The 22,920-nt window shown below is 42.8% G+C and overlaps 1 protein-coding gene across 3 annotated transcripts in view; it reads left to right on the top strand.

Annotated features, from left to right (window-relative positions):
- Nucleotides 1-22,920, top strand: part of sfmbt2 (Scm like with four mbt domains 2) — a 39,783-nt gene continuing 16,863 nt past the window's right edge. Inside the window, exons 1-7 of one of the 3 annotated variants that reach the window (XM_079494529.1) lie at nucleotides 1-139; nucleotides 5,115-5,290; nucleotides 6,357-6,445; nucleotides 11,869-12,109; nucleotides 14,051-14,071; nucleotides 21,474-21,562; nucleotides 22,644-22,908. In XM_079494529.1, coding sequence (XP_079350655.1) covers nucleotides 5,194-5,290; nucleotides 6,357-6,445; nucleotides 11,869-12,109; nucleotides 14,051-14,071; nucleotides 21,474-21,562; nucleotides 22,644-22,908 — 802 coding nt within the window. In that variant the 5' untranslated portion in view covers nucleotides 1-139; nucleotides 5,115-5,193. Of the gene's footprint in view, nucleotides 140-5,114; nucleotides 5,291-6,350; nucleotides 6,446-11,868; nucleotides 12,110-14,050; nucleotides 14,072-21,473; nucleotides 21,563-22,643; nucleotides 22,909-22,920 lie in introns of all 3 variants that reach the window. The other 2 variants (XM_079494528.1, XM_079494530.1) reach the window with 2 other exon arrangements.

Here is a 22,920-nt window from a genome sequence, read left to right as displayed (position 1 = left end):
GTGTGTGTGTGCGCACTGTGCTGTGTGTGTGTGGTGGTATAGTGCAGCAGCAGAGCAGCTGAAAGACGTATCGCTCAGTCCGCCGCCGATCGAGGCTGCTGCCGGGGAGAAAAACAAGCGAAAAAAACTTCACCAAAAGGTAGGACAGGTGACACTGAATTCGTGTCTCTTTGTGCGTCGGCGTGCGATCCGAAACCGATGTCGCCGTTCGCTGGACGCGACGAGCAACGGAGAGAGGGTTTTTTCTCTCCCCCCCGGTTTGAAGTGGCTCTTCTCCGAGGCTGGTTTCTGTAGAAACAGAAACACTCTCCCGGAGAGAGAGAGAGAGAGAGAGAGCTCACAGATCAGCCAACTTGTTTCAAAGTGTTTTAATTATAGCTTTCCTCCGCGCTCACAACACTGACTCGTGGCACTTTCGATAACATTGTTTGCTATATTTGTATTCTTCGTTGCCGTGTGTTGTATAATCAATTAAGTTGGGAAACTTTTAGTTTTTAGTTTTTTTTAAATATACTTCATCTTTTCTGCATTGACCAAATCTCACGGGCAAAACAGATCCATAGAGGCCCAACTGACATATCATCTCAACACGTTTAGTTTGAAGTGGATGGCGCAGTTTTTGTTCTTATTTTTGAAATTCGATTATAATTAACTCGTTGTCGTCACGCGCGAAGGTGAGTCATTTGTTTTTTTTCCACATATAGGTGCGTAAAAGGCATCGGAAAATACCGGACATTGCCAAAAAATGTCAACACTTTCAACATGGCGCGGGTTATGGGTGAAAAACTGCACACCAAATCTTTGAAGAAGGAAAAAATAAAACGATGCCATGTAGCGAGCCGGGCTATGTTTCTTTTGATGCATATACACGAGCTGTAATGAATTAAATCTAAAGTGTGCATTTGGCAACTGCGTGGGAGTTTTTTTCCGTTGCAATTTTGAGTGTGCAAAGTACATGAGCGGAGTGCCAAACACACATGACACACACACAACACACACAACGCGCGCACACACACACACAGCCCACTGCATGGACTGTGTGTGTGGGAAACACCCCTCTTACATTTCCTCTTTCACTTTGATCACAAAACAATCCTATATTGATCATGTTCTTCTATTGCTGAGCTGTAAATCCTGTGTAGGCTGTGTCTTTGTCGGAGATATCTGACTATTTCAAATGACCCGAAATTAGATTGAATCCAACGTTTTCACCTTGGGTTTGCACGATATGTTACGCGCAGTATAGGCTATATAGCCATATGCTGTCATGAGAAAATGTTTCCAGTTCATTGTTTGAGTGTATATATGCTAGGCTACATGTATAACGATTAAGTTGATAATTAGGTTAAACCGTTTAATTATTTATTTGTGTGCGCGTGAACCGTCTGTAAATCCTTCCTGTGTTTAAGCTTTGCGTTACCCCCGTGGATTCCTCCTCGAGATTAGATATTCGTCACCAATGCAATGCCATGTGAATATAAGGGCTAAATCGTGCGTGTATAGAGTTCGTTTTGCTCCCAAAAAAAAGAGAACGCAATTTATTTCCATGGTGGTGTCTGTGAATGGGCTGGTTCAGAAGCGCATACCTATATATACGAATAGCTTGATATAAAAACGGACCCCTTTTGGGGGAAATTGATAACGTGGCCAATTGGGGGGGGAATATGCAGGTAGGCTATTATTACAGTAGCAGCAGCTATATCCCGAATTTCCACATGTCATGGATAGCGATGAATGGGTAGCATCATGCTCTGTCTGTTGGGCAATATTGATGATTTCTGTTCCCTTTGTTGTCGTTTCGTTTAAAAAAAACCCCACTATCACTATATTTTATCTATTTTCCAAGGCAACAACATATGAAGAAGTATAGGCCTATATTTCATATGACAATTAAGTCAAGCTCATATAGATGCCTAATAGAAGCCTTTTGCCAAACTCCTAACACCATGCACTGGGGTTCACATCATGAACTGCACATGCTTCTTAAAATTCTGACCTATAAAACAAACAGTTTTCACACAACAATGGAATGTGTCAAGCATGCCCTTCTAAACAACAACTTGTTCCCAGACATTTTATGCTTAAATAAAGGGTTTCGGAGCTGAGTGAGGGAGTTGCCCTGGGCTGCTTGCTCTTCCATTTTCATTGTTTTCCCTCATGGCCTTTAACTCTGTGTGTTATTGGCTGCCCGGGGCACATTTCTGTTTGCACTTCACTCCTTTATGCTGGTCAACATGATCTCAATGAGTGTCAAAAAATGTTACACTTGGGCAATGGACTGACAGGCTGCATTGGAGTGGACATGGAAACATGACTTAATTAAGAAAACAGTAATTGAGATGAAGAAACCATAGTCAAATTGTCACATGTCCTGTTGGAGAACTAGACTAACTCACATAATAGGAGGTGTTGCAATAAATCCTATATATAACTCAACACAATTTGTAGCTAATATCTTAATGCCTCCAATTAAATCTTTTGTGTGACAAAGTAAAGCAGGAGGATAGCCTATAGTCACCCTATGAGGGGCTAATCAATAAATAAATAAAAATTAAGCTCTCTTCTCAATCTGGATATAAATCCTGTGTTTGAGATTATCTCTCCAGACCAGTTAATCCCTGCATGGTGCTCAATCTGGCCTGTACTCTGGGATGTTCTAACAGTCCAACAGGCTTCATTCAATTTATCGTTGCTGCTGGTGAAGGAAAAAAAACATTACGCAGTTAACATTTTCTGAAGGACAAAGTGAATAGACCTTATTCTCAGACTGATGCCCTCGGAATTGATAAACACTGTCATTTCTGTATTGTCTTATTTTTCCACCTCCCAAGTTTAGGAAACTTGCTCAACAGGATACGTATAAGCAAAAATCACACCTGTGTGAAGTGAGGGGTGCTAATATATTAAAGTCTAACTCATGTTGATTAGGTGATGTAATGGTGATGTAAAACAAATGGTGCCAAGTGCCAACACAAACATTAAACGCCATTAACAATAAAGAGACAATATGATGTAAACGACACATTATTATACATTTTCCCTTCATTGTCAATGCGTTTACTAAACAAACTTTGAACTATAGATAAACATTAAACCTGTGTACAGGAGGGGCTAGCGCCCCTCAAAAACGTTGAAAATGAGATGGTTAAAATAAATGTTTAGCCTACTTTTTCTTTTGCTTTCAGGCTCTTCAACTTAATCCCTTTTATTTTATTTGTGTATCCCATCGTTTCCAGGTGGTCCCCTGAGTATAGCCCCATGAGAACCTTCTATAGCAGTGGTTCTCAAAGATTTTCAGGTCAAGATTCCCCAAATTAGAGAACAGTTTGTTTTAAGCACATCTACAAGCTCAAAATGTGTGTGCTGTGAGCTTGTAGATTGTCTGTTTTTGAATAGCGGAAAATATAAAATAGTGTTTTAAACTGTTCCTCATTTTTGCTGGAACCCCCTCAAGGACCCCACTGTGAGAACCATTGTTCTATGGACCGGCTCTTCATGCTATTTACACAGGGCTTCACACCCATTTGATTTGACTGTCTTTTGATGAGCTCAGTGTGGAGTGCTTAATCAAGGTTGCGCACCGATGACGGCGCACGTCAATGGGAAATGACGATTGCAGGACCATTTAGGCAAGAAGTACTGATAGGCACAGGGGAGGAGGGCAGGGGAGTGGCGTCATGTGAGCCAAATTAGCTCTGCTTGTTGTTTACGCAAGGGATGTGTGCTGGAATCACTGTGGGACAGAGGGGGTGGACACGCGCAGGAGATTGAAGAGTAGCTATACGCAGGAGAGACTGTTTTGAAGGCATGAGTCACGGATGTGATTTACTGTACTTTACATTTATTTTGTCAACATCCTCAGTGTTAGTTGAGTTCATCCATTGTAACTCCTAGACTAGGAGTCCTAGTGGATTGCATTTGTGCATTGTCAGAGTAAAGGCAACACTGAGGACATTACAGTGTACTGCCATCTACAATTTTATACGATTTAGGGTCATTTATTTTGTGTCCCTCATCAGTGGCCATCACACCTGAATGTTTCAGGTGATCCCTGAATTTGACGTTTTTGAAGTTGACGTTGATATATCTTCATGTGAAACTATAAGCTTTCTTGCTTTGGCTTGATTTAATGATAGCCATGACCCAATGGTTTACCTCAGTGTTAATTGCCAGGTTGATGAAAGTATAGTAGTAAGTGTGTGAGTGGATGACTCATGGTGGAGCCTGCTCATGAGGCTAATAGAACCCTGGGAAAACAGAAAGGGGGATGACAAACACGGTCTTTCGTTTACAAGATGTTGATCATTGTGTATTGTTGGCAATCTTTGTAATAAGCCAGCAATTGGATGAATATGTTGGCGTACATCTTCAGCTTTTGAAGTAGTCACCTTTCAGTGCACTGCATTTTGTGCCATCATTTCTGGTCACATTTTTAAATGTACTTTGACAGTAATTGCAGCACTATTACACTAGCCAACAGCAGATTGCTGCCATGTGTTGTGCTGATTTTAGTAGTTAGTAGTTATATATTTGTTATTATGAACTATCATGGCATCATTTTTGTTTTGTAATTTCTCTTCAAAGCAGAGTCATTTGTCAGGCTGTAGTCTCCCTTGTGCTGTTCCTGTTTTTCTACTTTGTATTACTCTGATTGGTGGTGTGGAGTTCTGCTGAGGCATGCAAATGCAGCCAGCCGGCAGATTACACGCACACAGATATATTACACTTTCTCAAGATGCAAGAGTCAAGTTACAATGAAACGTAACATTTTGTTTTTAAGACTAAGCTTTTCCGATGCTGAAATTTGGACTGCATATTAAATATCGTTTTATAGATGCAAAGGGTGATTTCAATCACTTTCTTTCTTTTCTTTTCAAAATCTTTTTATTTCCGTTTTATAACAGTATGGGTGTCAAGTCACAGGTTCATAGAAAAAATAGAAATAAAATATCAGATTTTAGTATCAGTGACTGAGGTAAACAAACGTAGCCTACTGTATGAATCAGAGATCGTGGGCAGACATAATGAAAAGACTGTTATTGTGCAAAACATGCCCCTTCAAGACAAAAGAAAAACATTTTCAACTGATCGCTTTTCTCTCTTTTTTGCCTAAGCATCGAGTGGTGGAGATGCAGTGACGGAGAACTGAAACCACAATTTAACTCTCAAAAGTTCATAAGGAAGTGAGGGCTCATGATGGCTCAATCTGGCACTCAGGGGCGACCATTGGTCCTCACTCCAGGGAAATCCCACTGCTCCACCAATGGGAAGGAAGAAGAGGTGCACACAGGTGAGGAAAATTACCTGCATTGTAGTACTGCTGAGTGCTGACCACAGAGTGTGTGTGTGTGTGTGTGTGTGTGTGTGTGTGTGTGTGTGTGTGTGTGTGTGTGTGTGTGTGTGTGTGTGTGTGTGTGTGTGTGTGTGTGTGTGTGTGTGTGTGTGTGTGTGTGTGTGTGTGTGTGTGTGTGTGTGTGTGTGTGTGTGTGTGTGTGTTGCTTGCGTGCGTGCGTGCGTGCGTGCGTGCGTGCGTGCGTGCGTGCGTGCGTGCGCTGGCTGTGCTCACGTCTCTGTTCAGCTCTACAATGCTCTCCATATCAGATGAATGGGTAGAAGACGAGTCACAGATTAATGACAGAGCAAATCCGGGAATGGGTCCCAGGAATGGGTTCTTAGGGCTTACAACAGAGGGAAGACAATAGGCAAACATGGTTTCCATTTATTGAAACTGACTCAGTAAAACATTTATTTGTAATGCTTTTTATTCATTCATACTTTGCCTGTGCATGTGTAATACTTCTACTCCCACCAGTGAGATGACAGCGAAAAGCGAATCTAGCATTGATTCAATCCAGAGTTCCTCCAATCCAGAGTACTGTGCATATTCGCGCACGCACGCACACACGCACGCGCGTGCACACGCACACACACGCACATGAGAGCGGAAGACTGACACATTATACCTCCAAAGCGTCAGTCTCTCCAACGCAAAGTGAGCAATTCTCACCTTCATGAGAGACATTAGTGTCATTCAGACTGCTTAGAGCCAGGCTTCTTGGATTACTGAAGCAAGCAACACACGCGCACACACACACACACACACACACACACACACACACACACACACACACATACACACACAAACATACGCACACATGTACTCACAACACATGCCATCAATTATATGTTTTCAGAGAATCATTTACTTTAAAGCTATATGGTTGTCATTTATATATTATAGATAGATAGAGATATACCATTTTCTGAGATTGTAAACGTTTTAATGTATTTTTAAAATGTTACAAAAATTATTTTAAGATCAGTGGAACTCATGGAATATCATCAATAAGGTGCAGATTCCATGGAGGAAGAGGTGGAGTTTAACTGGGAGGAGTACATGGAGGAGACCGGAGCCAGTCCCGCCCCTCACACCGCCTTCAAACATGTGAGTGACCACGTTAGATCTTCACCTCAAACTGAGATCCAATCCTTTAAATACCACATTGAAGATAAGTGGTACATTTAGAAATCCCTTAACAATGTGTTTGTGAAACAGTGGCCCTGACAGTACCTTTCCTAATGCCATTGATTCAAGCGTTCTCACTGGCTTATAGCAACGTTTTATGATTCACCTGTTGTTAGATAGCCTTTGCTGCTGTGCACAAACAGGGAAGTGGTGTGTCGAATGACGCATGGGTCACAAATGGCTAAGAAATTAACCGCAGATGAAATCATGCTTCCTTATTGTTTCTTTACTTCTCTGCGTGTATTCGGTTACATATACGTAATGGATTGAAGAGTGTAAAAAAAAAAGGGGGCCAGCAGGCCGCTGCGCTGTGCACAAAGTGGCATGCGAAAATTTGCCAGCTTGCAGCCGCATTTTAGCGTTTAATGAAGTCCTCTGAAGTGTCAGCAGGCATTTTATCAAATTTAGCTTGACACGATTGGGAACGACTCTATTACCAAATACTGTAGCCGAGGGGCATTGAATCCATTATCACGTTACATCACAGGAATCAGCCAGATGGGCGAGCGTGGTTGACCCTGGAGGTGAGCTCTTTATCTAACCTCAGCTGAAAACTGTATTTGACTGAGTTCTCCTGAGGGCGCGGCTGTCTGCCCCGATGAAGCTCACATGCTAGTCATTCACAGAGGACGTAAACGCATCTTTCAGCGGCTTGCATCAGTTCAACAGCTAAATGTGATCATAACGAAGAGGAGATTAGAATATGTGTATTTTAGGAACACACACACGTGTCGGACAATCCATGTACTACATGGCCATTTGAGTGCTGCCGCTTTCGCGGGCAGCTAAATTGTTTTGTTGCTACAGTAAGTGGATTGACTTTACTGGGAAAAGACCATGAATTCCCTAGAAAAACTGCAATAGGCTTTCCCATCTCTCTCTCTCTCTGTCTCATACTCTCTCGGCAGGACAAATTGAAACAGCGATTTCTCTTGGGCCACACACACATACAGTACAGACACACATGCACCCAACAGAGACACACACACACACACACACACACACACACACACACACACACACACACACACACACACACACACACACACACACACACACACACACACACACACACACACACACACACACACACACACACACACACACACACACACAGTGTGTGCTGCCAAGGGTGCCTGTGGCTCTCTCTTACATAAGCCGGCCAGAGTGATACAGCACATTTGCATTGTTGTAGCAGGAAGTCATGAGGCCATTTGGTATTGTGTTTATTCCTAAGATGTTGGCTTTTTCCAATCACAGCTGTGTGTGTGTGTGTGTGTGTGTGACGTGTGTGTGTGTGTGTGTGTGTGTGTGTGTGTGTGTGTGTGTGTGTGTGTGTGTGTGTGTGTGTGTGTGTGTGTGTGTGTGTGTGTGTGTGTGTGTGTGTGTGTGTGGCACTGCGTGCGTGTGTGTGTGTGTGTGTGTGTGTGTGTGTGTGTGTGTGTGGCACTGCGTGCGTGTGTGTGTGGCACTGCGTGCGTGTGCGCGCGCGTTGAGCATGAACATCCGGCTGAGCTTTATGCAATGCATTGGACTGTGTGGCAGCCTGTGGCGATGGTTGAAACACATTAGACTCCACCATATTCTCTGTTTCCTGGTTTTGTCAAGAAACAGCCCTCCTCCTCCTCCTCCTCCACACTCACTCTCTGACTTTCTGTTCAAGGCTAAATTGTAAAAGGGCTTATGTGTGTTGTACAGTGTTGTTTTTCGTTCCGTAAGCTTAACCCCCCCCTACATTCTGTTCAAGAACCAATCTATACACGAAGCCAACCTAACTTATTCACTTCAATACAAATGAAACAGTCTTCACGTTTTCATCTGAGCCCTCGCTTGTGCACAGCACGTATTTCCCAAACATAGGATTGGAGCTGAAAAGGTTTGGGAATCCCTCATATAGGAGCACTGGAGCAGGGGTTCTCAACGTTTTTGTCTGGGGACCCCCGGAAATGCTTTGGCCATGTCTCGCGACCCCCACCCCAATACAAATTGACCGCTATACAATAACCTTAATAATAGAGAAAATATAGATATTATTTTACACCAACTAGATTACTTAAAATGGGAATCGCGGATAATAACACATGTTGGAAATGCAAAGAACAAATTGGCACATATATGCATATGATTTGGGACTGTCGCATACTATACCCTTTCTGGTGTAGGGTACTGGAATTCCTTGAGAAATGGGTGGGATTGACATTGCCCAGAGATCCGCGGCTCTGTCTATTAGGGGACAGAACTGCTGTCCCTGGCATATCTAAAAATTATTTCACTATTATAAAGGTTGGACTTGTTACCGCTGCCAGAATACTGTTGCGTCATTGGAAGGTCCCCAGAACACCTGGGCTTAAAGAATGGAATGAAGAAATGATCAAAATAACATCATATGAATATATGTTGGGCAGGGTAGATGGAGAAAGCAAAATGAAAGAGACATGGGATGAGTTCTGGATGTATATGAACCTTAAATGATTTCCTTGTTGTTATTTTTCTTTTAACTGTTATGTTTCTTGGACTGGCCATCTGTAAGGTATGTTGTAATGTTTGTAATGCTGCTTTGTACTGAACCTAGATTTTGTACGATTTTGAAAAACAAATACAAATTTGAATTATATAAAAAAGAAAATAGAGAAAATATAATAATTAAGGAAGGTTTATGCATGTACCATGTGTACTTGTATGTAAACCCTTAATTTCCATTTTCCAGCCATTCAGTTACAATATTATTTAGGGATGTCAACGATTAATCGATTTGTTTTGATTAATCGCGGGAGTCTCAAATATTTCATAATCGAAAACCGAAATAAAAAGGAAAAAAAATGTACCTTCATCAGAGTGGAGAATAGTATAAATCAAGTTGAGCAAAGCTACTCTGCCCCTCACTCTCATACACAAACACACAGTTAAGATTGCTCGTTAAGTGCCTGCCAGACAATTAGCTCAAATGGAGGCAGCTGTATGTGTGTGTCCAACTGAACGTTTTCTGTTTATATCAAGTACTTCACACTCGTGAAACTACTTCTCCCCAAATCCAAAAGGATTTGATTTTCCATCCTGAATGACATTATTTATTATTGTCACTCAAAGTAACTACTATGAGAACTGAGAAGATCTCATCAAAACTCGTTATACAACTGTAACCATCAAATCATGCAATCAACATGTAATGGTATGTGACCATGGGCATATCATATAAAATATACTAACTTGAAAGTTCTATGTGACATTTTCTTTTTCTGGGGAGGGGGTTGTATCAATTAATCGATAATCGGGAGAGCTGTTGATTAATCGATATGGCTGATGGGCCGTTTTTGACATCCCCATTATTATTATTATTTTAAATAAGCTGCAGGGGACCCCCCAAAATAATTCGGCACGACCCCCAGATTGAGAACCCCTGGTATAGACCGTCGCAGTCCCGCCCCCTCGAGAGACCCGGAAAATAATTCCCCGTTCATTTTCCTCATAGAGTTTTCAAAAAGTATTTATTTAAAGACGTTTAGAAAGAAGAAAAAAACCTTTTGTTTTGTTTTTCTTCTTACAAATTATTTGATCGGCCCAAAACATTGTGTTAGTTGTCATGATTTGTCACAACTCGAGTTGGCTTTGTACAACGCTTCAAAGGTCTTTAAATATATACTTTTTGAAATGTCTATGGGAATAATGCATTGGGAATTATTTCCTGGTCCTGGCGTCGTCATGAAAGGGGACTGCAACGCTCTATAGAGTACCGAAGCACCGACGTCAAAGCCATGTTCCCTGGGCCATAACAAAACTAAAGCCATGTTCCCTAGCTGGGTCATAACAAAACCAAAGCCATGTTCCCTGGGTCATAACTAAACCAAAGCCATGTTCCCTAGCTGGGTCATAATAAAACCAAAGCCATGTTCCCTAGCTGGGTCATAACTAAACCAAAGCCATGTTCCCTGGGTCATAATAAAACCAAAGCCATGTTCCCTAGCTGGGTCATAACTAAACCAAAGCCATGTTCCCTGGGTCATAACTAAACCAAAGTCATGTTCCCTGGGTCATAACTAAACCAAAGCCATGTTCCCTGGGTCATAACTAAACCAAAGCCATGTTCCCTAGCTGGGTCATAACAAAACTAATGCCATGTTCCCTGGGTCATAACTAAACCAAAGCCATGTTCCCTGGGTCATAATAAAACCAAAGCCATGTTCCCTAGCTGGGTCATAACTAAACCAAAGCCATGTTCCCTGGATCATAATAAAACCAAAGCCATGTTCCCTAGCTGGGTCATAACTAAACCAAAGCCATGTTCCCTGGGTCATAACTAAACCAAAGCCATGTTCCCTGGGTCATAACTAAACCAAAGCCATGTTCCCTAGCTGGGTCATAACTAAACCAAAGCCTTGTTCCCTGGGTCACAACTAAACCAAAGCCATGTTCCCAGGGTCATAACTAAACCAAGCCTTTTGCACATCTGATTCACAACTCGGGGACAGGTGCGTCGGTGGAGCAGACGCTAACAAGATAAAGAGACGAACCCGCACGCAGTCTTCACTTGCTCAATGGAGAATCAACTTTTTATCATAAAGGCAAAGTTTCGGTCAAAGACCTTCCCCTCCGCCTGAGGAAGGTCTTACTTATATTTAAATGGAGAAAAAACGGCTTTAAAAAAATCTGTGTTCCAAAATAAAGTAAAGAATCCAGGCATTTATTATTTATCAATCATCCAAATGTATCTACCTCGGCGAGGCAGGGCTTTTCAGAGCATTTCTAATCATAATTAAATGGAGAAAAAAATCTAAACTGTGTTCCATAAAATAAAGAGTCCAGGCATTTATTATCAATCAGTCATCGAAATGTATAGTACCTCGGCGAGGTGGGGCCTTTCAGAGCATTTCTAACACAGTCAGGACGGGAACCCCTTTTGGTGTTTTAAGCATTATGTTATACTTTAGCTATTGAAAAGCTATACAAGAAAAGATATACAAGCTCATAGCGTGGCACCGGGTGCCGCGCTATGAGCTTGTAGGTCTGCTATTTTTGATAAATCGTGAAAATGTGGCGCAAATCTTTGAATATATATTCTTTCAGAGCGAATGTTTTTAACTCAAATCTTTGCTTCTAAAGTTCTAGGGGGGTCCCTGGAAAAACCTATTTTCAGATGGGGGTCGGCGGCCAATTAATTACATATATATTTGGGGGTCCTTGACATGAAAATGTTTTGAGAACGACTGACATAGAAACATGTCAGAAAACTGTTTAGGATATAGAATACCTTTTCTTTTTTTTTTTTTCTTTCTTTTTTTTTAATCGGCCTCAGCTCTAAATGGGCTAAACCTGTTGCTCTCTGGTTGGCTCCCCTTAATTGGCAGGTGGAGATGAGCCTGCAGAGCAGCTTCCAGCCCGGCATGAAGCTGGAGGTGGCCAATAAGAGCAGCCCGGACACGTACTGGGTGGCCACAATCATTACCACCTGTGGCCAGCTGCTGCTGCTGCGCTTCAGCGGCTACGGAGACGACCGCAAGGCCGACTTCTGGTGCGACGTCATGAACGCCGAGCTCCACCCCATCGGCTGGTGTGCCCAGAACGACAAAACCCTCATGCCACCCGAAGGTATGTATGAAGAAGAGAACATATGCACACACACACACACACACGCACATGCACGCGCGCCCACACGCATGCATGCATTTTCCAAAGAAAAAAGGCATTGTGTAAGCTGAGATACTAAAGTGGAAAGACAGGTTGTTCACGAAGCTTTCAATCATCTTACTAACTACACACCCACCCACCCATACACCCCCCCACACACACACACGCACACGCACACGCACACACTGCATCCCATTTAAAACCATCTAACCTCAGCTACATTAAACACAAGAACAATCACCCCCTTCCTTCACCAGGGTAATCTATTGCAGTTTAGATAAAAACATGTAAGGAAGGTGGAAAAGGCCTTCCATTATAGCTTTACCGATTCTACACCACTGTTTCTCATGTCACAGTAGCACTGTTGAAACAACAAAAACAAAAGTTTTTACAGCGAAGATATTTCCACCCTAGTAGTGTTTTGCCAATTATTTGGGGGGAGGGCCCATACTTGCAATACCCTCGCAGCCCACCGGTGGACCCCGGCTCAGTGGTTTTCAACCTTTTTCATATCAAGGCCCATTATTTATTCGGCTTTTGAGCCACGGACCACCACTTGGTGAGATTTAGACTCGCAGACCATTAGGAGAGATAACAGGCAGACGTTGAAATAACAATTATTTTACATTCTCTTTTGTGTAGACTTCTTGTAAATTAAGTAATGCAGTTACTCTTGAGAGTTAAAGATATACCGTAATAAGGGTCCATGTGGTTAACAACTCTCCCATCATTTGGCTGGGGTCCACCTGGAACCCCCTCGAGGCCCACTGGTGGTCCCCGGACCACTGGTTGAAAAGCACTGCTCTAGATAGATGACTCACCCGCCCTAGTTGTGTTCAGGCCATTTATTTCCCCGACACTTCCTTGCTGATGGATTGTATGTGCTGCCGTTGTCATGGAGACGACCTGGATATGTTTCCACCTGACACGGGTGTCCTCACCCTCGCACCGGCTCCATTTGTCCCTTTCACTCCACTTTGGGTCTTTGCATCAACTTCCTCCTTTTTTGCCTTTGTAGCAGCTGCTGCAACCTCACCTAAAACCAAAAAAAGAATGACTTCAACATTAGTTTCAATTCCTTGTTTTTTTAATCACTGTATTTTTGTATTGCTACGCTAAAGAACTAAACTAAGCTAAACTACACCAAACTTTATTCACAAACTGCTGCGTTTGCAAACTGCTCTATTCCTCAATTAACGACTGTGTTCTGTCGATTTCTGTAGCCATGTATGTCATGGTTGCTACAGTTGGCATTGATTATAAAAACAATTAAAAATGTTGGTTTATCAATTAAAAAAAACAAGCCATCCATCTCTTACTGTGGTCAGGGCAGACAGTAGGTATTACTAACGAACGTGTTTTATTTCTGGAAAAACAGTGGCAGGTAAAGAAAGGATAGCTCTCACTCAGGCATTATATCATGTTAATGGCACTATGAACAATGAAAAACATTTAAGTGTCCCCCCCAGAAGGCTTGTTTTATCCGGTTCGACACAGGTCACAGTCTTTTCTCATTTCCAAATGAAATAAAAAGTATTTCTGCTGGACACTGCACTTCCATGTTACCAACACGACGCAAAGTAAACTAGTCTCTGCTTCCTTCTTTGCGCCATGTTTCACATAGTCAGTGTGAATCTGTTATTGTGTCAGCGAGGAGCACACCAAAATACAGGGTGTGTGTGTGTGTGTGTGTGTGTGTGTGTGTGTGTGTGTGTGTGTGTGTGTGTGTGTGTGTGTGTGTGTGTGTGTGTGTGTGTGTGTGTGTGTGTGTGTGTGTGTGTGTGTGTGTGTGTGTGTGTGTGTGTGTGTGTGTGTGTTTCATTTTTATTTCACTGCATACTTTGTGTGTTACAGTTACCATCTTTATTTCTGTTTTCTTTTTCTTTTTTGCTTTGTTCTCAGATAACATTTACCTAAGAAAAGGTAAGCTGCTTTTACCACAGCATCTGACTAACTTGCCATGCTACCTGACTAGTTGCTGTCTCTGGATAAACTCTGTATTAACATCAGGCCCTAGTGTGACAAGTATAGTATGCTTCCACTCCCTCTCTCTCTCTCTCTTTGCTACTGTACAGGAAGTCGCCTCAGCTGTTATGCCCTGCCTCCTTATGCATGTGACTCTGTTCTCTGTGTCTCCTATGTAGTGAACTCTCTCCTATAAGTGAGGATTTGAACGAGGGTATCTTATAGTACCAGCATGATAATACCTCTCACATGTGTGTGTGCATGCGCGCACGCGCACAACACACACACACACACACACACACACACACACACACACACACACACACACACACACACACACACACACACACACACACACACACACACACACACACACACACACACACACACACACACACACACACACTTTTGCCCGCTCTTCCAAGGCCAAGCTGTGGCTGTGTGATAACTGATGCAAGCGTCGCAGGCTAGCTCAGTGAGAAACATTGAGGTTTTGACAAACAGGGCTGCTCTCATATCCAACATACTGCATTCTGTGTGCATGTGTAGGCCTATATGTGCAAATAGTTTATCGAAATAGAAAAACCCTCAATTCAGGCGGAACAAGTCAAGCCAGTGAGGAAGGATATATCAATTCAAATCAATCAGGTCGTACGTCGACTCTGCTCAGTGGACTTGTTAAATTAACCATGTGTTAAGCCCCAGGGTCGCTGTTTGGGCTCTGAACTTGTTCAGACAGGGCTGAGACGTTAACACCTCCAGGTTCTGGAGTACACACTCCCTGAATCTCCCCCGCTGTGCGTGCGTGCGTGCGTGCGTGCGTGCGTGCGAATCTATACGTTAATGCAGAACACTTTTTAGGTTATGTCACAAGTTTGATCATGTGATAAGTGGCTGCTCGCTGAACAGAGCCCGATGCAGGACATTTACATAATGCATTCACCACACTGCTTCCTGCCAGAGCCCAGAGAGAGATGGCTGTGCGTGTGTGTGTGCGTGTGTGCGTGTGTGCGTGCGTGCGTGCGTGCGTGCGTGCGTGCGTGCGTGCGTGCGTGCGTGCGTGCGTGCGTGCGTGCGTGCGTGCGTGCGTGCGTGCGTGCGTGCGTGCGTGTGTGTGTGTGTGCGCGCTAAGAGAGTTAATCCTGTGCTGGCAGAAGTGACAGAGGTGGCAGTCTGGAATGCCTCCAATGACAGTGAAGTCCCAGGGAGACACTATGGGTAGTCAACCAGTCAGGAACAGACGGGTCTGGTCTGGTCTGATTCCCAAGTGACCAGCCCGCCCATCATGACCACTTGATTTCCATAAGCTTGCTGTAGTAGACTAAAGTTAGCTTGCGTGTGTGTGCGTTTGTTAGGCATGATACGATACGTATCACGATATGAGGTTCACGATATGATCTTTCACAATATTTTCAACACAAAAAATATTTTGTTTATGATTTGTCTCCCCCCCGAGCTTTTTTCACAATTTGTATTTAACTACATTCCAAAACTAGCATTACTTTTCATGTAAAATTACTTAATTTCTGTGCAACAACTGTAAACATGCTTTCTTGTTTAGAACCTAACTCGAGTTAACATGTAAAAAAAAAAAAAAATTAATGAGCATCAACGACCATCACCTGGGCACAGTCACAGACACACACAGCTCCCCTCTGCAGTGCTCTACTGAAAGCTTTCTCTCCAAAAGCACTTGAATATGTTGGAATATGATTAAAGCTCACATTTCATATCACACACACCATAATTCACTAGCCCCCATAACAAAAAAAATATTTATTTTGTATTTGTTAAATTGATTTTTATTTTTGTATTAAGTCGATTCATATCGTCTTAAATCGATATACGATATATCGTTACATGCCTGGTGTTTGTGCATTGCACTTTTGTTAAGCTTTCGATAAGCTTCATTTTCCTACGCTGCCACTATGCTACTCGAGAGCAGGTTTCCCATGAAACAGAATCAAAGGCAACTTGCATTTCCTCAGCATTTCCTTTGAACAGATTTGTAAGCATGCACCCTCTTAACCCCTCACTCGCGCACAGGCATGCACGCTCGTGCACACACACACACACACACACACACACACACACACACACACACACACACACACACACACACACACACACACACACACACACACACACACACACACACACACACACACACACACACACACACACACACAGTTATGTTATGAATGCTATTTCACCATTTCTTTTACCATTTTAACCCCAACACTGAAGCCTGAGTTATTCTTAGTGGCGTGCCAGTGTGTGTCACGCACACACACCGAACATAGCTGACGTACAAGCTCACAGCAAGCATGTTGTGAGCTTGTAGATATGCTATTTTCAGTGTAGTATATGCACAGGGCATATAGTGTAAATCTCCAACCTTAACCTATATCCCCACCAGCTAAATGCCTAACCCTAACCCCAAACCCAACCTGAATCTTGTGTGAAATATTTGTTCTGAGGACCAAAACGTGTCCTCACAAAGTATTTCTCAAACTTGTGGGGACATTAAACCCCTCGCAAGTATAGTAATACGCACGCATACACGCACGCACGCTCACACACACACACCCACACACAATCAGTTCCCATGAGACTGTTTAGTGCTCTCCGTTCACCAAGGTAATTCATAGTTAAACAAATTGCTCTGATATCCCGTACCTCGTCATGAACGCCAGCTATAAAATGTTAATAGTTAACAATGTGGGGTTTTCCCATTCTAAAGCAGCCCACACATCATTAAGGCTATCACAACAGTGAGCCATGTCTTTTAATAAAGACAAGAATTGTGTGTTTTAACGCTTGAATCCGTGTCTCTGCATACTCATCTATTCATTGGGCTCCTTGTCTGTTTGAGAAACTGCAGGAAGCATGAGGTCAGTCCGTTGCCCGAATTGAATGAGCGGCACTGAGTCGGCTGAAGCAGACTTCGAAACGTTCGGCGTGGTGACTCGCTAGTGACTCGCTAACCCGAGCGCCTCCGTCGTTAGCTGTTTTTGCCTAACTAGTTCTCCTACAGTAACTTTAATATAATCAAGTACCGGGTGTTCTGCAAGAGTTTTCCACAGAATACCCATGCTAGAGTTTAAAGGACAACTTTAGTTTTTTTCAACCAAGGTTCATGTTTTAGGTTGTTATTATTTTGCTGCTTTCTTTCGTTTTAGGGATTTTAGCTGTTTTTGACAGGGGGGGCGGGGGCATTCGATCATGGGGCTAAATATGTATTTCTTTACAAAATTCTACAGCGATTTCTTTTTTTATTATTTACTATAGTCCTACTAGACCCCAAGAAATTACATCTGGCCACAAAAGATCACGGGATCTACTGAATGTGTCAAACTGACATATTGAGCCTATGACACACAGTGTGGCTTCCCCCCAGTATAGGCTACCTTCATATTCAGTAGATCCTGTAAACTTTTGGGGCCAGTGTAATTTCTTGGGGTCTAGTAGGACTATAGTAAATGATAAAAAAAAAAAAATCGCTATAAAATGATGTAAAAAAATACATATTTAGCCCCATGATCGAATGCCCCCGCCCCCCTGTCAAAAACAGTTAAAATCTCTAAAACGAAAGAAAGCAGCAAATGAAAAAAATGTAACACTCATCTTTTACTTTCTCTAATAACAACCTAAAACATGAACCTTGGTTGAAAAAACTAAAGTTGTCCTTTAAGTGGTGAAGCATACAGTGAGTTGTTCTTGGCCACTGGCCACTGGATACATGGATATCTCCATGTGGTCTACTTTACGTCATTAAAAGATGAGCAGATGGAATGAAGTGTCATTTGCTCCCGGTAACTCGATCTGATTAGGATTTGTTGCGTCGCTGCGATCAAGGCTTAAAAACAGACACTACGTGATGCCAGCCAGATGATTGTTCTTTAATTTATCACGCTGATAATCTCAAGTAAAGCTTTAGAATAGGTCGCCGTTGCACATATTTACACAATGGGCACATATTTACACAAATAGAATATGCAAATTACAGTTTTTTCCCCTCCCTTCCTTCACGAGTGTTTAGCTACAGTATCTGCCCGGTGCACCAGTGAAGGCCGAGACTAGCGGAGGACGGAGAACACACATTTATTTCTCCTTCAGGTGGTGTCCCTATTTTGGTCATGTGACATATACATTTTTTCCATTTTTGTCATGATCTATCAGAAATAGCCAATGTACAATACTACAAGCTAGGAAGCAAAGTTCTTTGTTTACCCAGGGAAGTGGACTAAGCTCGAGATGCTTGTTTACAGCCACACCCTGCTCATAGAACATTTCATGGTAGTGGTTCAATGCCTTGCTCAAGGGCACTTCAGCGGTGGTAATTTTAACGTGCCGGTCCGGGGATTCGAACTGGCGACAGCTCACAACCCATCGCAGTAGAATGGGTTTTGAGGTTCTAGATTCGACATATAAATGATGTATATTAACCCATTTAGACCTGAGTTAAAAACATTCACTTTGAAAGAATATATATTCAAAGATTTGCGCCACATTTTTATGATTTTTCAAAAATAGCAGACCTACAAGCTCGTAGCGCGCCACTCGGTGGCGCGCTATGAGCTTGTAGATCTGCTATTTTTCAATAGCTAAATTATAACATAATGTTTAAAACACCAAAAGGGGTTCCCGCCCAAAATGCGTTAAGTGGTTAATTATGCAGCTATTGTGGCGTGGAAGTCAAGCTTTTGCCTCTAAATGTGTACCACCTTAGGGACAGAGAGATAAATAGATTATTATTCATACACACAAAGTGCGGTATAACGGGAAAGGCGAGAAAATGAGAGGGAATGAGATGGGGCGAGGGAGATTGAAGTTCAGAGACTTGACGCTTCTCCTGCTGCCAACCTGCCAGCCTTTGAATTGCTTCTACAAGCAGGAATAGTTTATCTATTTCTGCCTGTGATCAACAGGACTCGTGTGTGTGTGTGTGTGTGTGTGTGTGTGTGTGTGTGTGTGTGTGTGTGTGTGTGTGTGTGTGTGTGTGTGTGTGTGTGTGTGTGTGTGTGTGTGTGTGTGTGTGTGTGTGTGTGTGTGTGTGTGTGTGTGTGTGTGTGTGTGTGTGTGTGTGTGTACACAATGCCTGAAACACCAGGAAGACATAATTATGTTGACCAGAGAACCAGTCAATTATGTTTTATGTATAATGATAATGATAATGAATTTATTTATATAGCACATTTCAAGACATAGTCACAAAGTGCTTTACATAACAGGGGGAAAAACAACAAAAAGCAACAACAACGTAATCACAGCTACAACAAGATATCAGTGAATAACAGCAAGCACAAAATGAAAGCATACACATATAATCAAAAAATAGAATAAGGTATGCAAAAGGAAATTAAGAGAAGGCCTTAACGTAAAGGTGGGGTTTTCAGAATGGATTTAAAACATGACACAGATTTTGCAAGTCTTAAATGAATAGGTAGGGCGTTCCAGAGTTTGGGAGCCCGAATTGCAAATGCCCTGCCACCCTTTGTGATGAGCTGGGCTGTGGGGGTCTCAAGGAGGGCTCTGTCTGAGGACCTGAGTGAACGTGTATAGATAGTTCCCTATCCGAATCTGCATTTTGAGCAGGTTTAAAGACATTCTAACCCTAAACCATGCTTATTCAAGCCTCACCAGGCTTTTCTCGTGCGTTTACCCTAAACGCGCGGCCCGCGCCTGCGTTTTTTAAAATAGGACTGGACCTAAATTAAACGCACGCGCGGGGGTAAACGCACGCGCGGGGGTAAACGCGCGCGTTTTGTGCGCTAAAAGCCTGGTGTAGCGTGGCCGTCAGACATCAGTATATCAGAACTGAGCAGTGAGCACAAAATAGAAAATTAAAATACAATATTAAAATGTTTTGCTTCTGAAGTGATTTAGGAACTTCCTATCAATGATAGCAAAAGCCTCTGTGGACTGTTTTTTATGTTCATAAATATTCAGATGGTTAAGTACAACATTTCAAAGTTATTCAAATACTGCAGTGTAAACATTTCACTCGTTCAAATAACTGCAATTCCCAAGAGGTTTTCTTTATCTGGAATGTGCTATGGTAGACTTTAGTATTTCACTCAATACAGTTTGGGGGCCTCTATCAGAACGGAAAGGGCCGTAATGAGCAGTAATGTGTAATTTTCATAGACGCTAAAATGTTTCGTTCACCTCTCAATAACTGAATTCTGCACGATAGGCCACAATTTAACCAAAGAAAATATTGAAATAATAATATTTGTAACACAAGAGTCAAATGTAAGAGATATGTTCTCTTTCTTCTCTGATCCCAGGCTTTATCTAAATAAGCAGCAAATGAAAATACCTTCAGAAAGCCATTTAAAGTCTCTCGCATCATATAATCATATCAAGCCTGAAATTTGACACCTATTCATACCACTTTAACCCTGGTCCCTATTTTAGGCATATGTAGGCCAAAATGTAATTTATTTATTTATTTATTCAAAATAAGCATATCTACAAGCTCAAAATTCTTATCTGCAAGTTTGATTTAGAATTGTTTTACTAATTTTTTTAATAGGGCTTAAGTGGTTGACTATACTTTTAAACACAAATCATGACATGAAGGATAATAAGCACATAGTGGTACTCATTCTCGATTAAAGTGATGTCACAATAATTACAGTACACATCCGTTCTTCCTCTATAATCCCCCCCCCCCCCCCACCGGTAGCTGTCTGTAATCATGATTCACTTGGCACAGTTCCATTGCAGTGGAAGTACAGTACAGTATTTGGCAGCATGTTCACAGTGTTTTTTCTGAGAGAAGATGCTGACTAGGAGGACATCATGTTAGTTGCCGTCTCACTGCTTTCCAAGGAAGTGCTGTGTGTTCGGGAAGAAACAAAAGCACACCCAAGCGAATAGTGGGCCGACGATAGCAAATCAAAAGCCACAATGGTGCGCCGTAAATTGTACAAACACCGTTGCATTGTGGGAAACGGGAAGCGGAACACGGGAGACCTATCCTATTTGAAATGAGCCGGACTCAAGAAAGTGTGGCTGCTTTACACCTGCTGTGTGTGAGTGTGTGTGTCGGTGTGTGTGTCGGTGTATGGGTGTGTGTGTGTCGGTGTCTCTGCATGCGTACGTGTGCATGCACTCATGTGTGCATGCTTGTACACTTCCATTTGCAAAACAAAAACACAATTAATTCATCATGCGATACCATCACCTCCCTGTACTGTAGTAGTCGAGAGCTTTTGCTTTGGCCCTTGCTTGCACTGTAATCAATGTTAATCTATCCATTTGTAACTCCAGGAGTGTACAAATGCAACCAAATGGACCCGTAAGGGTCGGGATTTTATACATTGTGTGGTGCTGTGCTGTTGTCTTGCAGCCATTAAAGAGAAGCACAGCGACTGGACAGAGTTCCTCGTTAAGGACCTGACCGGCGCCAGGACGGCACCTGCCCACGTACTGGAAGGGGTGAGAATGAATGTCCAAACCCAGATGGTCCTTAAAGGAGAATTCCTTACTAGAAGGCTTTCTTACCTTTATTTGTAGTCGTTACCAAAGAGGTCCAGGTGTTATTTTGTGCAAAAGTGCATTATTGGCTATTTCCCCTACCATAAGCCCTCAATGGGGTTTGGGTTGTTGTGATAATTCGCTTATTTCCATCGAAATAAGTAGTAAAGTGTGCCGCTTGGATACTATTTACATTATGAAGAGAGGATATATACAAAAAAAAGCGATGGAAATAACCAAATTAGCACAACACCCCATAGCCCCATTCAATTCAATGCAATTCAATGCAATTCATTGAGGGCTTATGGTAGGGGAAATAGCCAATAATGCGCTTTTGCACAAAATAACACCTGGACCTCTTGGTGGGGACGTAACAACTACAAATAAAGGTAAGAAAGCCTTCTAGCATGGAATTCTCCTTTAAAGCTGCAATCCGTAACTTATCTTAATGCATAAAACAATATTTCAACCAATCTTTTTTAGGATAAGAGTTAACGCATTAAAGTAGCACATATGCAGTGGTTGGAGGCGGTCTCCCTACTCTTCCATTGAGAAATGTAGAGCCCGATGCTCATAAGTGCAACATACATGCAGTCAAGCGGGGATTGCCTCATGGCTGTGGTAGAAGATTTGGGAGACCCGGGTTGAGAATCCCGACTCGTAGGACATAAATGTTGTGGATTGCAGCTTTAACACACATGATTCGTTCAGATCGTCTTCAGGGCACCACTGATATATCCAGTTCCCTTTCTCTGAGGAGAAACCACCAGAGGTCTTTCCCCCTCTCTCCTTCCTTGTAATCAATCATCTTTCTCGCCCTCCCTCCCTCTCCTATTTCCTTTTTTTTCTCTCTCTTTCTCTCTCTTCTCCCATAATCTCTCTCGCTGTCCTCTAAAATTTGTCCTCTGACAATTTCACCCTCTCTATTTCCTTCTCTCCGTCTTCTCTTGTGATTTTTTTTTACCCCCCTCTCTCTCTCTCTCTCTCTCTCTCTCTCTCTCTCTCTCTCTCTGTCTCACTCCTCCATTTCTCCCCCCCCCAGCCCCAGAGAGGTAAGAACACGGTGGACCTGATCGTGGAGGGCTCTCTCCTGGAGCTCCGCGACCTAGCGGACCCGGCGCTGTACTGGCCGGTCCGCGTCCTCCAGAACGTGGGCGGCAGGCTCCGCCTGCGCCACGTCGGCATCGTCAACAACGACGACGGCAGCGGCGCCCATCAGGAGGACATCTGGCTGTTCTACCTGGACATCAGGCTCCGCCCACTGGGCTGGGCCCGGGAGAACCACCTCTCAGTGGAGCCGCCGACAGGTGAGGAGGACA

Source organism: Electrona antarctica, assembly GCF_951216825.1.
Source record: "Electrona antarctica genome assembly, chromosome: 23".
NCBI lineage: Eukaryota > Metazoa > Chordata > Actinopteri > Myctophiformes > Myctophidae > Electrona > Electrona antarctica.
The sequence above is the reverse complement of the archived record's forward strand: the minus strand, read 5'-3'. Positions and strand labels throughout refer to the sequence as shown.